This window comes from Malaya genurostris, chromosome 2 (genome assembly GCF_030247185.1).
Source record: "Malaya genurostris strain Urasoe2022 chromosome 2, Malgen_1.1, whole genome shotgun sequence".
NCBI classification, from domain to species: domain Eukaryota; kingdom Metazoa; phylum Arthropoda; class Insecta; order Diptera; family Culicidae; genus Malaya; species Malaya genurostris.
In genome coordinates, this window is record NC_080571.1 from 26,985,349 (window position 1) to 27,005,515 (window position 20,167).

The window sequence follows — 20,167 nt, forward strand, 5'->3', positions numbered from 1 at the left end:
TCCAAGAGCAAAATACTGGTCAAGAATCTAGGCACGTGAGTTCTGTCCACAGTCTAGGTTCAAAGTTTGGTTTCAGAAACTCTGTCAAAAGTTCCAAGCTCCAAATCCAAGCCCATGTTTCGAATTCCGGTTCGGAATCTAGGTTAAGGTCTCTATCGGGAGTCCATGTTCACTATCTCTGTCCAGGTCTAGAATCCAGATCCATGTTCTTAATTCAAGTACTAAATTTTGCTTTAAGTTCATCCACATCCGGATAAAGTATCTTAGTCCCGAATCCAATTCAGTATTCTGATCCAGAAACCTTGTTCGATAACCAGATCCAGTGTTCAGGACCAGAAGACAGATCTAGATATCGCTTAATTATTAATTCAGTGAGAGAACTTGCGAGTTTTCCTAACAATTATAGAACCAAATTCTAACAAAAGTAATACCTACAATCGTTCATATCTTTATCCCTAAAACTTAATTTTTGTCTGTCTCTCCTTGGAACTTTGTGGGTCGCAAATAAACTGTTTGATTTCGAATGTTTTCGTTTTTATCTCTTACACAAGTAAAACCAAAACCATAAATGACTCGAAAAGTTACCTGTATAAAAAAAATTCACAGTGTTGTCATACATACGCCACAAGAAAACACGCCAAAGGCAGAACTTTTCTCTTTTATCCAACGAAAAGACAGACTGAAATTATGACTGATAAAATGAAAAATAAAACGAAATCCAAAATCTGATGTCACAAGCTTTCAGAGACAGTTACAAACCGAATCGTTCTGGGAAATCGTTCTGTCACACAATGTTTGATCGATAGGATCTTGAATTAACAGGTAATTTCTACCGCATTAACTGAAAAATGGTGATTCAATTGCCGGAGAATTTTAATAATTTTTTTCTACTTGGTAGGCAGTAGAACGAATAATATATTCAAAATGGGCATTCGATCAGAGAATTTTGGGAACAACTGCACTAAACGAATCCAACGGAGCAAGTGACGAACAAACCAGATTCGAATCGTCCGTTTCCTACTAACGCAGTAGGCTAAGGAAGTTGGAGTGCACTTCGCTTTTCTCGTCCGTCCAGTTGCAGAACTGCTAACAGTGTGAATTGATTCAATACTGAAGCAATTTTTGTGCAGGGTTTTCTATTTACGTGATTTCATTTGCACATTTTTATCTTTTTTTATAAATAAATAGAATTCGCTCAAACTTTAGAAAAATTTTCCGAGGCCCGGAGGGCAGAATGTCATATACCAATCGATTCAGCTCGACAAACTGAGCAAATGTCCTTGTGTGGGTATGTGTGTGTGTCTGTATGTGTGTCTGTATGTGTGTTGTCAACTATGAGGTCGAGATCTCAGAGATGGCTGGACCGATTTTGATCAAACTAGTCGCAAATAAATGGTCTCCCCGTCACCAGAAACGCTTTTGAATGGTTTTGAGATCGGATGTTTACTTTTTGAGTTATGCGAAGTTTTATGTCAAAATTTTTTGACCGTATCTGTCACAATTGACCTTGAAAACAGAATATATTTTCAGACTTAGATTCCGCACGGCAATACCTATACAACAAACCATAGATTGTTAAAATCCGTCCATTTTTAACGGAGATATCGAAATTTTTGTGTAAGCGACTTTTTCCCCTATTAAAGCAGTAGAAGTTTTGAGCGCTGTCTGGCAAAGATATGCTTGGGAGCAACGTAAAACACGATTTTTTATACTGTTATATATATATATTTGTTTCTAAGTACCCAAAAGACTGTGTACAGCATGATAATTTACCTCGGACCGATTTTAGCACGGTTCATTTTTGGCAACATAATCGTTCCAATATGTCATATGTAAATCATGATGGCAGAATTTTCGAGTTGAAAGCAATTCCATAATTATGTTGATTTGAACTACTTACAGCAATAAATGTTGGAAGAATATAACACCCATATACCATTCGAATCAGTTCATCGAGATCAGCAAATGCGTGTGTGACAAATAATTTCACTCAGTTTTCTTGCAGATGACTCAACCATTTTTTACAAACTCAGATTCATATGAAAAGTCGTATGCTCCCAAACAAGGTTCCTGAATTATGCTTAGTTCCGACCTCTGGTTCCGGAGGAACCAGAGTTCTGGAACTACAGGTTGATATGTGAAACGTAATTAAAACTGTGTAACTCATTTTTCTCGTAGATGGCTGACCCGATTTAAAATTGCAATGAAATCTAAGAATCATCTAAGATTCAAATGAAAAGTTTTAAGATTCTATAAAACATCTTGTTTTTCAGTCAGATCCAACTTCCGGTTTCGGAGATACAGGGTTATTAGTTTAAAAATAGCTATTTCACATAAATAATCAGGTTTATTGGGTTAGCAGATTTGGATAGTCGATAACCAAATAAACTTATTTCATTTTTGGTTGTATTGGCACCCAAAAAATTAATTCTCACTACGATTCCTCAAAGATGTCTACATTGATTTTCAAACCTTTTGAAACAAATGTAAACTAAACAGCTACTCGGGTTAATTTGTCTGACTTCGGCTACACCGAATTTCGAATTCCGGTTCCGGTATCGAATCGTTTCTCAAAGCTCAATCGTTTTCTAAAAAAAAGCCAAATCGAATTTCAGAAACAAAAGTTCAAATTAAAATAAATCCAATTTTATCCAATTCTGACTTCCGATTCTGGAATTTTAGGATGATGAATTTTTAAAATTCAAAGCGATATAGAAGATGACAATCCCGAAAAGCTTAAAAGTTGGACTTTAAGGGGCGGTAGGGTCCAACACTTTTGAATAATCATTTATAATTTTCTTTATATTTTCTTATAGTAAAACATTTGAAGAATTTTCTGTGAAATTTTGAAGCCTATTGGAACGAAACTTTGGAAGTTTTGGACCTTTATTTATGGCTATCTCATTCTACGAAGAAGGAAGAACTCGACGCACAGGCCCAAGATTTCTACTTCGATTGACTTCAAAACTTGACAAAACATTCTTGAAATGTTTCGTTATAATAAATTATAAAAGAAACAATATGATTTTTTGAAAATGTTAGACCCTACTCCCTGGAGTAATTAATTGTTCCCATTGATTTTATAGACAAAAATCTTTAAACGCGTTTTCCTTGAAAGCAGATTTTGAAAGTCCGTGTCCATCGTCATTCAAAAACTACTGCTCCATTTTTTTCAAATTTTGCACACACTTTCTACATATAAAAAAACCAGACCCCAACGTTTTCCTTTTCGTTGCTTTTTTTTTGGAAAAATCGTAGTTTTCACTTTGAACAACAACCAAAAATTTAATTCCTTTCGTGACCGTCGTATCGATCGGATGGTAGTTTGCATTAGAGCAGCTGTGCGTTAATCCATTCTAATCCGTTTCAAGGTCATTTAATATCAGATCTTTTGTTCGTGAGCTTGTGCAGTAGATCAATACAGTATAAACAATAAATACCGTTAGACAGTGCCGGGTGCTATTGTGTTAAAACAATAAGAACAGTGAACCGACGTTTAGTGTGGTGCCGTGAACCGGTGCTGTGTGCATATTAATTCTCGGAGGTCGTTGTAACTAACGCTTGGCCTCAGCGGCCGAGTTGCTACGGATCATTAGCTAAGTATAATATTTTTTCCCTTCGTGTCCCTTTATCGTCTTATATCTTGACTCCCCCTATAATTTGCGCGGAACCTCAACCGCGCTATGGCAAGTCCATTAAATTCTCCCCTGCCCCCCGAAGATAAAATGGAAACAGATTTTAAATCTGCCCCAAATAGTAAGACTCACCGGGTTAAACAGTATCCCGAAGAGCCTTCACCCTCGGCCGGCCTTTATGTGGTTTATTTTCGGACCAAAGAGAAGAATAAACCGCTTAATATTTTGAAAATATCTGATGACTTGGCGTCGAAATATCCAACATTGAAATTTATCTCAAAAATTCGTCCCGATAAGCTCAGGGTCTCGTTGACCAGTCTGAAACATGCTAATGAGATCGCTCGAAACGATCACTTTACGCGGGACTACCGCGTTTATATACCAGCTCGCGAAGTCGAGATAGACGGAGTGATCACGGATCCAAGTCTGACATGCGAGGACATTCTCAAACATGGGGTCGGATGTTTTAAAGATCCCTTGCTTAAGAATGTCAAGATACTGGACTGCAAACGTTTGCATTCAGTATCGATCGCCGCGGATGGGACAAAGTCTTATCCCCACTCGGACTCGTATCGGGTGACCTTCTCCGGCTCGGCTTTGCCGAAATTCGTTCTCCTGGCCAGGGTTCGTCTACCTGTACGACTTTTCGTACCACGGGTAATGAATTGCACTAGTTGTCAACAACTAGGACACACAGCTTCCCATTGTGGAAATCGGCCCCGCTGCTCGAAGTGTGGAGAGAGTCATGCGGATGGCGTTTGCGACAGAGACATTGAAAAGTGTCTTTACTGTGGGGCGGCCCCGCATGACCTCACAGCATGTTCTGCGTATAAATTGCGTGGAGATCATTTGAAACGATCTCTCAAGCAACGATCAAACCGCTCGTTCGCAGAAATGCTGAAAATCGCCACACCACCTGAACAGAACCCCTACACCTGTTTGTCTGCGGACGATTGCGACTCTGACGATCCTCAAGAAGGTACATCTTCAACTGTCCCTCGTAGTTTTAGGAAGAGGAAAAATATATCATCTCCTAAACTCCCTAGAAAGGGTTCGAAGATATCTCTTGAAGGCCCTCCAAAAGTAACAGCAGAAGGAAGTGTTGGTAAAAAAAAACGAAAAGAAGAAGCCAAAAGCTCCTAGTTCCGGAGACTTGAAATCGGAGAAAGAATATCCAACACTTCCGGGGACACCCAAAACCCCGAAAGTCCCCAAGGAACCAGAAAACACATCAAGTGCTGGACTTGTAAAACTCAGTGACATTGTGGACTTTATATTTTCCGTCTTCAACATTTCTGACCCCCTAAAAGGTATTTTGATGCCTTTCCTGCCAAAAGTTAAAATGTTTTTGATGCAGCTGACTGCAAAATGGCCCCTCCTCTCAGCAATCGTTTCCTTCGATGGCTAATTTTTCGAACGAGGTCAAGGATTCGATCACTGTTTTACAGTGGAACTGTAGAAGTATCATCCCGAAAATAGATCCTTTTAAATACTTAGTAAATAATCTGAAATGTGACGCATTTGCATTGTGCGAAACTTGGTTAACTTCTGATGTATCACTAAACTTCCACGATTTTAACATTATTCGCCTGGATCGAGATAATCCTTACGGAGGAGTACTTTTGGGGATCAAAAAGTGCTATTCCTTCTTTCGAATTAACCTCCCCTCGATATCAGGTATTGAAGTTGTCGCATGTCATGTCACAATTAAAGGCAAGGACCTTTGTATTGCTTCCATCTATATTCCCCCTAGAGCCTCAGTTGGGTACCACTGGCTCAGCAGTATCATGCAACTTCTTCCCGCACCGACGTTAGTTTTAGGAGACTTTAACTCTCACGGTACGGGATGGGGTTGTCTTCATGATGATAACAGATCAGCAATGATCCATGATATTTGCGACAACTTCAATATGACAATCTTGAATACGGGAGAAATGACACGAATTCCCGCACCACCAGCAAGACCAAGTGCGCTGGACTTATCCCTCTGCTCGACATCGCTACGGTTGGATTGCACGTGGAAAGTAATCCCTGATCCCCACGGTAGCGATCATCTGCCTATCGTAATTTCAATCGCCAGCGGATTAAGACCATCGGAAACAATCAATGTTTTGTATGACCTCACACGAAATATTGATTGGAAATGCTACGCAATATCGATATCTGAGAAACTAGAAACAACACAAGAACTTCCTCCGGAGGAAGAGTATACGTTTATGGCTGGCTTGATTCTCGACACTGCGATTCAAGCTCAGACGAAACGTGTATCCGGCGCGAATACCAACATTCGTCCTCCCAACCCGTGGTGGGACAAAGAGTGCTCATCACTGAACGCGGAAAGATCTTTAGCATTCAAAAAGTTCAGAAAATATGGAACACCTGATAATTATAGAAATTACGCAGCGCTAGATAAGCAAATGAAGAACTTAGTTAAAGCAAAGAAACTAGGTTACTGGCGACGGTTTGTTGACGGATTAACAAAAGAAACATCGATGAGCACTCTTTGGAACACAGCCCGACGAATGCGCAACCAAAACACAACGAACGAAAGCGAGGAATATTCTAACCGCTGGATATTCGATTTCGCTAAAAAAGTATGTCCTGATTCTGTTCCGGAACAGAAGATATCCCGCGCCGCGACTTCGAATACAAACGAAACACCGTTTTCGATGGTAGAGTTCTCACTTGCGCTCTTGTCGTGTAACAATAAGGCCCCGGGGTTAGACAGAATTAAACTCAACTTGTTGAAAAAGCTTCCTGACTCTGCCAAAAGGCGCTTGCTGAATTTGTTTAACAAGTTCCTCGAGGGTAATATTGTTCCACACGACTGGAGACAAGTGAGAGTTATCGCCATTCAAAAACCTGGGAAACCAGCCTCCGATCACAATTCGTATCGGCCGATTGCTATGCTTTCCTGTATCCGGAAGTTGTTCGAAAAAATGATTCTCTTCCGTCTAGACAATTGGGTCGAGACTAATGGTTTACTTTCAGATACACAATTCGGCTTCCGCAGGGGTAAAGGAACGAACGATTGTCTTGCGTTGCTCTCAACCGAAATTCAAATGGCATTTGCTCGTAAAGAACAAATGGCATCAGTATTTCTAGATATCAAGGGGGCTTTTGATTCAGTTTCTATAAATATCCTATCTAAGAAGCTGCACCAGCATGGTCTTTCGCCGGTTTTGAACACCTTTTTATATAATCTATTGTCCGAGAAACACATGTATTTTGCACATGGTGATTTGTCGACAATACGATTCAGTTACATGGGTCTTCCTCAGGGCTCATGCTTAAGCCCCCTTTTATACAATTTTTACGTAAGTAATATCGATGAATGTATCAACACATCTTGCACGCTAAGACAACTTGCCGACGACAGCGTTGTGTCCATTATAGGACCCAAAGCTGCCGATCTCCAAGGACCATTACAAGATACCCTCGACAACTTGTCGACATGGGCTCTTCAAATGGGTATCGAGTTCTCTACGGAGAAAACTGAGCTGGTCGTATTTTCAAGAAAGCGAGAACCAGCACAACTACAGCTTCAACTAGGGGGTGGAACCATAGCTCAGGTCTTCACATTTAAATATCTCGGGGTCTGGTTCGATTCCAAAGGCAACTGGGGATGTCACATTAGATATCTGAAACAAAAATGCCAGCAGAGAATCAATTTTCTTCGCACAATAACCGGAACTTGGTGGGGTGCAAACCCAGGAGACCTGATCAGGCTGTACCAAACAACGATATTGTCCGTAATGGAATATGGATGCTTCTGCTTCCGATCTGCCGCGAACACCCATTTCATTAAACTGGAAAGAATTCAGTATCGTTGTTTGCGTATTGCCTTAGGTTGCATGCAGTCGACTCATACGATGAGTCTCGAAGTGCTCGCGGGCGTCTTACCGTTGAAAAACCGATTCTGGGATCTCTCATATCGATTGCTAATCCGATGCGATATCTTAAATCCGATGGTGATTGAAAACTTCGAAAGGCTTGTCGAGCTCAATTCTCAGACCCGTTTTATGTCCTTGTATTTTGATTACATGGCTCAGAATATTAATCCTTCTTCGTTTGTTTCCAACCGTGCTCATTTCTTGGATACTACTAATTCTACTGTGTTTTTCGACACATCCATGAGAGAAGAAATTCGTGGAATTCCGGACCACGTGCGCCCTCAAGTGGCCCCAAATATTTTTTATAATAAATTTAGAACAGTCAACTGTGAAAAGATGTTTTACACTGACGGATCAAACATCAACAGGTCCACAGGCTTCGGAATCTTCAATCAAAACATCACCGCTTCTCACAAACTCAATGATCCGGCTTCAGTTTACGTCGCAGAATTAGCTGCTATTCAGTACACCCTCGAGATCATTGAAACCTTGCCCAAAGACCATTACTTCATAGTCACGGACAGTCTAAGCTCAATAGAAGCTCTCCGGGCAATGAAGCCAAGAAAGTATCCCCCATATTTCCTGGGGAAAATACGGGAACATTTGAGAACTTTATCTGAACGGTCTTATTTAATATCGTTAGTCTGGGTCCCTTCGCATTGTTCCATTCCGGGCAATGAAAAGGCAGACTCATTGGCTAAGGTGGGCGCATTAGAAGGTGATATTTACGAAAGACCAATCTGCTTCAATGAATTTTTCAGTATCTCTCGTCAGAAAACTCTCGAAAGTTGGCAAACTTCATGGAGCAATGGCGAACTGGGACGATGGCTGCATTCCATTATCCCTAGGGTATCGACGAAACCTTGGTTCAGGGGGATGAACGTGAGTCGTGACTTCATTCGTGTGATGTCTCGGCTCATGTCAAACCATTACACATTCAACGCGCATCTCCGGCGTATTGGAATCGTGGAGAGCGGTCTCTGCGCTTGTGGTGACGGTTATCAGGACATCGAGCATGTCGTATGGACGTGTACGGAGTATCGTGACGCCAGGTCTTTATTAAAGGACTCCCTAAGGGCCCGAGGTAGACCACCTGAAGTTCCGGTCCGAGATGTGTTGGCTAGTCGGGATATCTCTTATATGCTTCTTATATACCAGTACCTCAAACACATTAATATCCAAGTGTAATCTGTTATACCTCGCTCAGAAAGTATAATCTCCACCTACAGGTTCGACACTAACATCCGCTCGATTCTCTCGATCACCGTCCCTGTCCACCATCTTCATTGGAACTAACAAGATCTTTTTTTGTCACTAACTTTTCGTTCCCCCCTTCCATGTCTCTTCACCATCTCGATGGCAACTAATTAGATCTCTGTAGTTTTCAGACATTTTGTTTCCATACCCCCTATTTACCTCGGTTTTCACAATATTTACTTTTTTTATTTTCTCATCTCTTCGTAACATCACCATCACCGCCTACGGTCCTACGCTCCAGACGATGACCAGCATGCGGGCCACCCGCCGGGCCTTCGTAGCCTGGGGGTGTTTCCCGCGGACCCACACGAACCGAAAGGAAGCGGCCATATATAGCACCATTTGGAATTCATGCAATATTCAATTCACCGACACCTGCCGAATACCAGCTAAAAGCTTTTTTCAAAAATTCTAGACGACATAATCTAATGATACTATTCTAGTTTTAAGTTAGTCGTTAATTAAGATTAGGAAATACCCTTGGCATCTTAGAGCTTAAGCAGTGTGCCTGAAAATATATATTATACTATTGAAAAAAAAAAAACAACCAAAAATTTAAAAAATTAAAAAAAAATATCAAACAGATACGTTGGGGTCTAGAAAAACTTTTTCTCTAACTATGCTGCGTTCGTTTGTGCACTTCTGATTAGTCTGATTCTGTGGACACTAGGGTGGGACAAGGTTGTATGGGAAAAAGATGAAAAGGTTTTTTTTTTCTCGCTCCACCAAACTTTCACTGTTCCTTTTGGGTTCCAGAAGCACCATGTAAAATATTAGCTCGATCGGAGAAACTATATTTTCGCGCCCGAGGTTTAAAGTTTGTATGGGATTTAGTATGGAGAAATTCACATTTAACAAAAAAATCGGCTAGAGATCAACCTATGAACTCTAAAAATCAGTGCGTATTTTGTAGGAAATTTAACGTGCATTTTTGTAGGAAATTTAACGAGGAAGAAAAACTTGAAGACTTCAAAACAATCCGACATTTGTAAAAAAACTTATTAAAGAAAAACCGACACAAGGTCCAAACAATGGCTCATTCCTTAATATATCTAGCACCACTGTTGTTAGTGAAAGTAAAACGAGGTGACTTTCTTTTAATGTGCTATAACGGTTGATCCGAGTTGTTTGATATCTTCACGATACTTACTCAGCAGAGAATGAAGATTAGAAGAGTTTATATCTTCGGCAAAGTTGGATTTGAGCTTATCTAAAATATTATCTAGATTCCAAAACCCAATTTCTTCAATTTAAAAAGTTAGACATTTTTGTGTCTTTACAGTGAGTTTTCGAGCCTGGTTTGTCACTTTAAAAAAAATCTCATAACACGCTGAGAAACTTTTGTGAAGACATCAAGCAACTCAAATCAATCGTTATGGAATAATAAAAGAAAACAAAATCAAATTACCACCACTAGAAGCAGTGGTGCTAGATGTATTAAGGAATGAGCCACTGTCCGAACCTTGTGCCAGTTTTCCTTTAATAACTTTTTCTACAAACGTCGGATTGTTTTGCGGTCTTCTAAAGTTTTCTTTCTCGTTAAATTTCCTACGAAAATAACATATGCATTGATTTTTAGAGTTCATAGGTTGACCTTCAGCCGATTTTTTTTGTAAAAAGTGAACTTCTCCATGCTAAATCCCATACAAACTTTAAACCTCGGGCGCGAAAATATAGTTTCTCCGATCGAGCTAAAATTTTGCGTGGTGCTTATGGGACCCAAAAGGAACACGAAAAGTTTGGTGGAGTGCAAATCGATATTTTGTCTCACCCTAGTGGACACCACAAATCATGATTTTAGGAAGCGTCTTCAAAAATGCATCTTCATCGACATATTTCTCAATATTTTTCCACGAAAAAAATACAAAATATTTTTCGACTGATGCTTTTATTATACAAAATATTTGAATTTATTTTGTTAAACGACAATGTTGGACAAAAATCGCAAAAATGATGATTTTTTTCATCGTTTAGACCCTACCTTACGTTACGCTCTCGAGTTGTGAAATTTTAAAAAAGCACCCAGATGAGTATAGTAAAGAAAGTCGTAGTCCTACGTCAAAATGGTTTGAATAATAAGCAGCCTTTGTTTTTGAACTGGACAACAGAAGCGGTGTACAATAGCTTGAAATGTTTTAAACAATGTAAACTGCACACCGGAAATGATTCCATTGATCCATCGATCAGCTTCTTCGTTTAAGACACACCCGACAGACCGGCGACCGGACGAATCCTTGTAACACATCAAGTGGCACGCCATACTGCCGTCGGGTTATTTTTCGACAACTGTCACTCCCATTCGATGTGAACCGATTCCTGATTCATTAGGAACGAATTACAAAGAACGAACAGAACAGGGTAAAAAAAAAATGAAAAACGGATCAAATAAAGGAGCATTCCTTCAAGTGACAGCCACGACTGCAAATCAATCCCTTGCGAGTTTTATTTGATTCGCTTTTGTAGCTTGTATTGCCTACCTACCAATGAACGTTTTACAATCAAGCTCGTCTCAACCCTTCTATTTCCGCATCGCCTGGATGGAACGAGGATTGAAGCCCGGACACGAAATGCGAGGAAGAAGACTGTCCTCATCAGTCCGCTGCCGTCGTCATCGTCGTCGTTTGTTGAGAGCTGTCAAGTGTCATGCCGATTCGATTACTAGCTGGACTGGAAGGGGGAAATCCAAGAAACCATTTGTAATATTTACAATTGACGTTTGAGGAGAACACGTATACCTCCACTGGCACGGTACGACACCCGGCTGCCAGCCAGCCAGCCAGCCGGGAGAAAATGTTTCCGCTTTGATTGAAATGAGTTATTACCAGGTTGGTTTGGGATTGGAATGGTTTTTATGCTGGCTGCTTCCTGGATTGATGTCGTGTCGCAGCATTTTTCTGCAAAATTCTACCACAGCAAAGAAAACAATGCTTCCGAAAAAAAAACAAATTTCGCAAAGTAACGTGAAGACGGTGACAGATTCCGGTTGTTCACTCAGCTTTGGCCTTGGCGAGGTTGACAGCTTCGATGGATGACGACGACGACGACGAAGAAGAAACAGACGAAGACAAAAAATAATTCACCGAACGAGCTTTGCGGAACAAAGCGTGACAAAACGACGCAGATCAAAGCAACCCAGCAAAAGGTGGACAGTCCTCGTGCGAACAACAATCGCCCGGGTTGTGGCGGCCTGCTGCGTGAGAATATGGTGCGAAAACAGCAAACCGATTCTGGACTGTGTGAAGCCGAGCCGAGCCGAGACCGTGGAAGGGAATATTTGTCATCCAGTGCCAAGGCCAGGTAAGTAAGAAAACAAGTAATTTATTTTTTTTTGTAATAATAAAAATAATTTATTTTCACATACTTTTTATTTTCGGGAGGATTTTCTCGCTCGCAAAGGGCTCGAGCGCGCACAGGGCGGGGGAGAAACACATTAAAAATAAATATAAATGATTTTTGTTATCATAAAAACTGATAGAATTATCGCGACTATATGACAGTATGTCAGACTGTCCGACGACGACGACGTGTCGTTTGTCAACAAAGTATGGAGGTGGTGGTGGCGGGTGTTTCGAACGGAGATAAATTACCGAATAATTTGTTGGAGGGTTTTTTTTCAATGTTTTTTTTTTAAGGAGAAAAAGGATCAGGGGGGGTAGAGAGTTGTCTTATCGATATCGGCTTTCGACGTATAAGTATTGATATTTTTGATATTGTAACTTGCTTTTTTCTTCTTCGTATGGATAAGTTTGTTTCCTGCTATTTTTCGGTTTTACATTACTGTAACTGGTTTTGTGACGTGATGCGTGTTGTCTTCATTTAGAATGAAGTTTGTTTTTAACCATTAATATCAATTGTTGTAATTATCTACGGTTCTTTAGATCAATATGTATAGCTTATTTACAGTTGGTTTTGTATGTGTGTGTGTTTTTTTTTCGTTTTGTTTTTTGATCATTTTGCCTAGAGAGTAAAATGTTGTTTATCATAATTTTTTTTTATATTGTGTACCTTTTTGCTTATACTGATTAACTCTACTATTTTGTTTTGTTGTTCTTAGTAACTAGAAATGTGAAAGTATTGTAACTATGCGTTTAATATTTACCCTAAGAGACTATCATTTATCTAGAGCACAAGAGGACGAAAATATTGCACATTTCTTATTGATTCTTTCGCATCGTCTCTCCATGGATCATGCGTCCACACTAGTGTTAGCAACTTAAACGAGTAGGTTGTTTTGTTTAAAAATTAGTAAAGGTACAAAAACTGAAAGTTCGTTTCACTGTTTCATCATTTCATTTCACTTCGAGACTCGGAAGTTTTGCTTCATCTTCTTACGCTAGGCTTGTTTCCGTGGAAGATTTTGGTGTTGGTTGGACAGCTCATTGAAAGTGTTGTGGTTAAACAGAAAACAAACTAGGTACTTGCTTTAGAATAAAATCAATTTCGTTCATCGGTTTGTTCGTAAATTTTTTTTTCTTTGATTTGGGATTCGCGAAGTCACGAGTAAGTTATGCAACAGCTTACTAGGAGCAGAGTTTTAGGAACTGGAGAAGCTTACACTTACGGCCTTACCAATGCTACTTGATTTATCATTTATTCGCTCGTTTGCTACTGAAATATCTAAAATTGTATTTGTATGAATATAGAAATCAATTTTTGTCCCACTTCTCCCTTGCACCGAAAAAAAAAGAAGCTGCTAGGGCGAACTCGCACGGCAGCTAAAACATACAAATACGTTTGGATGTCAAAAAAAAAGAATTTAATTAAAGTTATATCACTGGGCACTTTAGTAAAGTGTGATTTATGCCTAACCTTAATTTGCTGCTATCAGTAGAGAGAAGCATCTTTATTTTGTTTTTTTTTTGTTGTTGATATTAACGAACGGTTTTCCCTTTTCTGCATCCGAATTCCAGATAAGCAGAACCTAATTTACGATTAGTTTTAATTACGAACCAAAACAAAAATTAAAAGAGAGTCAAACGAGATCACGTTATTTTAGAAGAGAGACTTCCTCTTTGTGCCTACCCATCAATCGGTCCTAAATTGAATTAGTTTGCTAGCTGTGTGTGTGTGTTTATTTACGTGGTTTGTTGTTTTTTTCTCGAATCGCTTCATTGCTGAGATAACATTGCTTGGCGCACCCATTTTGTGCGATATCGCGGTTAATCCGAAGCCTACTAGATGATGAGCCCGGATTATTGGAAAGACGGTTTGCTTCGATGTGGAAACGGCTGGAAAGCTGCATTTACCAGATGGTGGACTCGGCTGGAAACACTGCCACCGCTGGTCACGACAGTGAGTCCGGTGTCTTTTGACTCTTGCGGGCTTCCTCGGCCGGTGTGGCGGCCGGCGAGCGGCTATGGCTCAGCAGTGCCGCAGCCGAGTGTCGGTCCTGTTCGTGATCCTGGTGGTGCTGGGACATTGGCGATGGAATGTTGTTGATGTTGGATGGTGGTGAGCATGCCGAAATCGGTGAATCGGAACGTGACATACGACCACCGGTCAGCTGCGAAGAGATTCCGTTCAGCGGGTGCGGAAGGAGATGCGAGAACTGCGATAGGCCAGGGAATCCGGCAAGTCCTCCCAGCGGTGGGAACAGGAATGGATTGGCCGTTGCCGGTGGGAAACGTTGTCCGGCTCCGTTCAGGAAGTGATCGGCGTAGGCGCCAGCATTCGGAAAGTGATTTTTGAAAGCCTCCAGGTTCATCGGGAATTTTTGAGAATCGGCATACAGTCTCGCGAGGAACTCCGTCTGCAGTGGTCCCGGGAATCCGGGGAACTGTTTCTCCATGGTCAGCACCGTGTCGTTACTGTCCGAACTGGTGGACAGTAGCTTCCGGTGAAGGTTTAGGTTCGACGCGTGACGATCGCGACTTCGTTTCGACGGGAAAGCCGCATTGCAGCCATCGATATTGCACTTGTGCAGCAGTTTCAGGTGCACGTTCTGGTAATGGGTCTTAACGGCAAAGTGGTTCTGGAACATCCGTCCGCAGGCGGAACATTTCTTTGGGTTATCTTTGTCAAGAGGTACATTGGGATCACTGAAGCAGTTGCCTTCCTCGCAGTAGTCTACGTTGTCATCCGAATCGATATCCTGCTGGGGACTTGCTTCCGGATTTGGTGAGGAGCTTCGTGACCGTGCTGGACTGGGTGGAGCTGCGTTCATCAGATAGCTCAACGGAGGGAACTGTGGCAGACCACCGCGTTGCATCATCATCTCGTTCAGCGGACCATGGGAAAGGTTCTCCAGTCGCCTCAGGGTGTTTGCCGAGTCCAAACTTTCGCCACTCTTTTTGCTGTCGGCTGAGCCTGGTCGTCTCAAATCTTCTGCCTTCTGGTCGACTTCGTTCTCCTTTTTCGGACGCACCAGTGACATCGGATTCTCCATCAGTTCGGATGTCGGCTTCACGTCGATCGAGTATTTGGTGAACTTGGCTTCGTTTGCGTTGACATCGGGCGATGAACGTTTTTTCGACAGATCAAGTGACAGATTTTCGGCCTCATCCTGATGGTCTTGATCTCGGGGCTCGGATTTGATCCTCATCGGAGTATCCTCGTCCAGGTGGCTGTTGTCGCCGTTAGGTTTAGGCGACACCAATCGATCCCGTTTCTCGTTCACCAATGCCAAAGCTTCACTCTGCTGCTGCTCTAGCTTAATCTTCTTTATCAACGGCTCCGGCCGTTCTTCTTCGTCATCTTTTTCATCGTTCTCATCCGACAAGTGTCCCGAACCGGCAGACATTCGTTCCAGCGGGATTGCACACTTGATCGGATTCAGACTCTTTCGCTTTCGTTTGTTGATCGAAAGGAAAGCGCTCATCTCATCGCGAGCCATCTGCGAATCGTTCACCGACGAATCTTCATTACTGTCAACATTACTTGCCACTTCATCCCCATCGGAGGAGAGCGATAGTTTCTCCGATTTCATTTTGGATAAACTAAAGTCCTGCGGTTCGTTCTCCCCACCCATCGGTTCGTCCCGTCTATGGTTCACCTGCTCATCGTCGTAGTCCGGTTCGGGAGTTCCCGAATGACGGTACGACTTGACATCTTCCGATTCGGAACTCAGTGACATGTCGAAACCGTGAACATCATCATCGTCATCGTTTCCGTCGATGACGATTCCATTCGGATCATCATCATCGTCATCGTCATCATCCAGCTGGCTACCGATCGAGCTTCCACCGCCAAGATGTTGTCCCGGCGAGAGGTACTTGTCCGGAGTGTCACCCAGTGGGCTACGGTAGCGATAGTTTTCCGGACTAAGCGACTGTCGCTGACATTCGCGGTGTTTTTCCTGTTCCTGCAGACGACGATGCATGCTAGCTTCCATGTTAGCTTTGAACTCCAGGGCGGACAGCGACGGATGTCGCATGTCTCCGGGAAATGGAAACGGTGCGAACGGATGAAGCGGGTTGAGCCCATTAGGCAGTGGCATTCCGGTCGACGGCAACAGAATCGGATGCGGTTGAGCGCTGCGACCATCGTGCGGAGAGATCTTTCGACGGAGATGAGGTGAGTGAAGTTTCGGGTTGGGGTTGGCGCTGTGGCGGTTACGCGAACGTCGCGAGCTGAACATCATGCTGCAACCCTCGACGGTGCATTTGTGCATTTCACGCAGATGGACGGCAGAGAAGTGGATTTTGAGAGCACCTTTATCGCAAAAGGTTTTGAAGCACACGTTGCACTGGACTCGCTTTTTGCCGGTCGCCGGATTCACGAACTGCGTTCCCAGGTTCGGCGGCAGAGCTCCCCATTGGCGTTTGTTCGGTGATTGTGGTTTCTTCAGATGGACACCCGGTGGAAGACCAGCTGCGATACGGCTCACGTGACCGGGCAGACCTTGCCGAGCCAGGTGTTGATTGGCGGCGGCGGCCGCTGCCAAGTCCCGGCTGAGATTCAGCACATTCTCACTGCTACCGTGATGATTTTTCTCCATGTCCGGTTTGTCGAATGGTTTGTCCGATTTAAGCGGCATCTTGTGGTGCGAGGAAAGCGGAGATTTGCTGCGAGCCTGCTCGCGTGCGGCCGAAGCTGCCAATAGGTTGGGGAACGATTGCGCCACGAAGCTTGCGGCCAGTGGATTACCGGAAACGGCAGCTGCCATCGCAGCCGCCGAATGATTCAGCGAGTTGGCAAGTGACATCGCAACCGACGTGGGTGGTGGTGGCGGTGGAATCGAGAACGGCAATCCATGGCCAGCCATCGACAGATTCATGAAATTGGCGGCAGCGGCGGCATGATCCCGCGAGTTCGGTGACGTATCGGAAGCTTGCGAATCTCGGCGCTGCTTGGCCGCCGTCGCTTGGGAGTACGCCGCGGCGGCTGCGGCTTGCTGCTGATTGAAGTGATGCTGGGCGGCGGCCACCTCCGGGCTTAGCCTCGGCGGTGGCAAACCAGCGGTAAATGCACTCAGTCCGGCCGCGGCTGCACTCAGCTTGCGGAAATCGAACGGCTGCATCGACTGCAAGCGGTTCAACGGATGCGTTGACAGTTCCGTTGCCGACGGCATGATGCTGGCGGGGGTGTTGTTTGGTGTGCTGTTGTGATGACTTTTACTGCTGTTGTGGTGGTGGTGGTTGTGGTTGTTGTTGTTGTTACTGTTACTGTTGTTGTTGTTGTTGTTATTATTGTTGCTCATATTAGCATTGGCGCTGCTCGGAGAGGTTGATGGACTCTTGAAAAATCCACTCATATGATTCGGCGTCAGACCGGCGGCCAACTTCTGATGCATTTGAGAGGACAATTGCAGCTGGGAGTGTTGCAGCGAGCTCAAATGCATATTCATTGGATGCGTGGCGATTCCTGGCGATGATAGTCGTCTGCTTGGCGACATAACCATTTGGGTCGATGTTTGTGACGGTCGACGGGTTTGCCGCGCAACGTTGATTGGGTCTTGGAGCGCTGTTTTGCTATCAGCTAGGGGTACGGGGGCTCACGATTTCACGTGACAACGACGACAACGGATTAACCGTGCAACAGCTGGTCGATGGTGGGTGGTGTCATTTTTTCCGTGTACTGTTTTTTCGATTGGACGAGGGGCTGATCAATCGATCTGTGAAAGAAAAGGAGAAAAAGGGAAAAGCCGTGGTTAGATTGATTGAAAGTAAGCACTGAGTTTCGGTGTAAGCCGCCGATCGTGTGTCTGAGTGTGTGTGTGAGCGCCATAAGGGATGAGTTGCCGTTTTTTCCTTATGTGGATATTCATCTCAATATTTTTGACGGTTGTCTGAAAGCAATGCCCGTCAGCCACATGTTTGCATTTCGTGATTCGATTTATTTTTCCGATTAATTGTTCGGTTTTGATCAAATATTTGACTTTCGCGGTGGGTTTCCCAAGGCATAATGCGGGCCAACCGATAGAGTGGAAAAAAAACCAGAGAGAGAAAGAGAGACAGAGAGAGCGGAAGGCATGTGCATGTCAAATTCGACTAAAAAGCCGCTAGTTTTAAACCCGGGGTGGAAAGGAAGCAAGCAGTAAACGAAACATTTTAGAGTGTCATCCTTTCCTATTCATTCGCTTTTTTCTTTCGTTGATGAGAGTGCACTCCATCAGCTAGGAAATCGGAAATGGATTCTGTTTATGGTGACTTTTGCGGCAGTTCAATAAAGATAAGACAAATTAAATTGATATTTTCAATAACAATAAACAGCGCTTTTGGATGCGAACGAATGATGGTGCCACACGTCCACGCGTTTCGTAGCCGGCCGGAAATTTGATTGATTGAAGCGTTAATGTGATTTAGATGTCCCGGTCCCGGGTCCCGGATCCGAACCTAGGGCGTAAATGGATTGTCATTCTCCTCGTAACTGGCGACGACTGTTTGTTTTAAAACGGATCATAGTCGTCTGCGTAGTCGTCGTCGTCGTCGTCGTCGGTTTCAGAGCAGGACAGAATGAGGTTATGTTTATGGCGAGCTTCCGTTGGCGTTCGTGTAAACAAAGCATGCTGTGGCAGCGGCTGATGCTGTCAGTTTTGCTAAGGCTAAAGAGTGTCCGCTGACTGACTGACTGACTGCCGACTGGTGAATAATTGATAACGTTTTGTACGGTTCGGGGTTCCAATCTTGTAATCTGGGTTAAATTTTCCCGGAGGCTATTGATTTGCCAGGCAGTCTTGGGCTAAAACTAGTAAAAGGGTTCGCGTCTCACGGGAGCAAGCTTCGGTAAGGTAAAGGAATCTAATTGAATGAAACTATTAAGGTTTTTGCAGGCAAACGAGAACACGGTAAATGAAGAGAAATGAGATTATATTAAATATTTATTCGATTTTGCCCCATCGTGTTTGGGGTGGTGGGTTCCGCTCGGCTCCAGTGGTGAGTTGGGCCGAGTAGCAAAATTAAAACGAAAATGAGTGTAATCGATCAGAGGCGGCGGCGGCGGCTTTCCTGGCACACGAAATCGGCCCGTTTTCTTCCCTATGCGGCGTCCGAGGCAGCAGCATGAGCGTGATGTTTGTGGAAGGCGAATAAGTAATGAGAAATAATTGCATCTGCCCGTCGGCAAGGATACGGCGCTCCTATAACCCGTTTAAGCAAGTGAGTAAACAGAGCACCGGGGCATGCTTTGTTTTGATACCACCACCACCAGCAACCGTTTTTCGCCTTTTTCGCCCGGGCCTACTGAGATGGTGATTAGGAAACGAGATGCTAGCCGATTGGGCGGAGTTGTCGATTGTTTCGCTCGTTTTAAGCCAGTGCAGCGACCCTGTCAATTCGTCATCTCGCACTAATTAACGCCTACTATTCACCACACCTTTCGCATAATAGTCTAACCATCGTTTATTCACTACACTTTTCAATCTAATGCGATCATGAACATCATCATCCCCATCATCATCATCACACGTGGGATTGCTTTTTATTGTTTTCCCATCGCTACGGGGGCCCTCCGCCAGTCGGTCGGTCGGTAAACAATGGCGCTGGGTGCAATCATCTCGAGAGAGAGAGAGAGAGAGAAAAAAAAAGTCACACATAGTTAATATCTATTAGCATCTCATATTTATTATTGTGCGCCTCGCAACAGCCTTTGCTAAGTGTTATGTTCGGTTAAACAGTTCGGTTCAAAGGTGAAGGCACCGTGCGGATGACACTTGCCGGTGCATGACTCGAATCAATCAGATAACTGTTCATCATCTCGTCAGAATGGCCGGAGATTGTCACACGTTCATCGGGGATAATCGTACCAAACCGGACCGCCATTCAAATCCGACAATTATGATAATAAATTTCCATATTTATTAGGCTGACATCATGAAATCAATCGGAGTAGGCGGTTGTCAGCTCAGTTGTCAATGGGTGAACTCCGTGAAAACGCGAGAGATTTCGAATAGTGCAGTGTGACATTCCAGGGACAGAAACCTTTAACCAGAACGTGGCAACACGA

General features: G+C 43.3%; 1 protein-coding gene across 1 annotated transcript in view; it reads right to left on the reverse strand.

Moving 5' to 3' along the window:
- Positions 1-13,631: 13,631 nt before the first annotated feature.
- LOC131428257 (uncharacterized) overlaps positions 13,632-20,167 on the reverse strand; it is a 29,452-nt gene continuing 22,916 nt past the window's right edge. Inside the window, exon 2 of the mRNA XM_058592049.1 lies at positions 13,632-17,837. Coding sequence (XP_058448032.1) covers positions 14,070-17,624 — 3,555 coding nt within the window. The 5' untranslated portion in view covers positions 17,625-17,837 and the 3' untranslated portion in view covers positions 13,632-14,069. The remainder of the gene's footprint in view (positions 17,838-20,167) is intronic.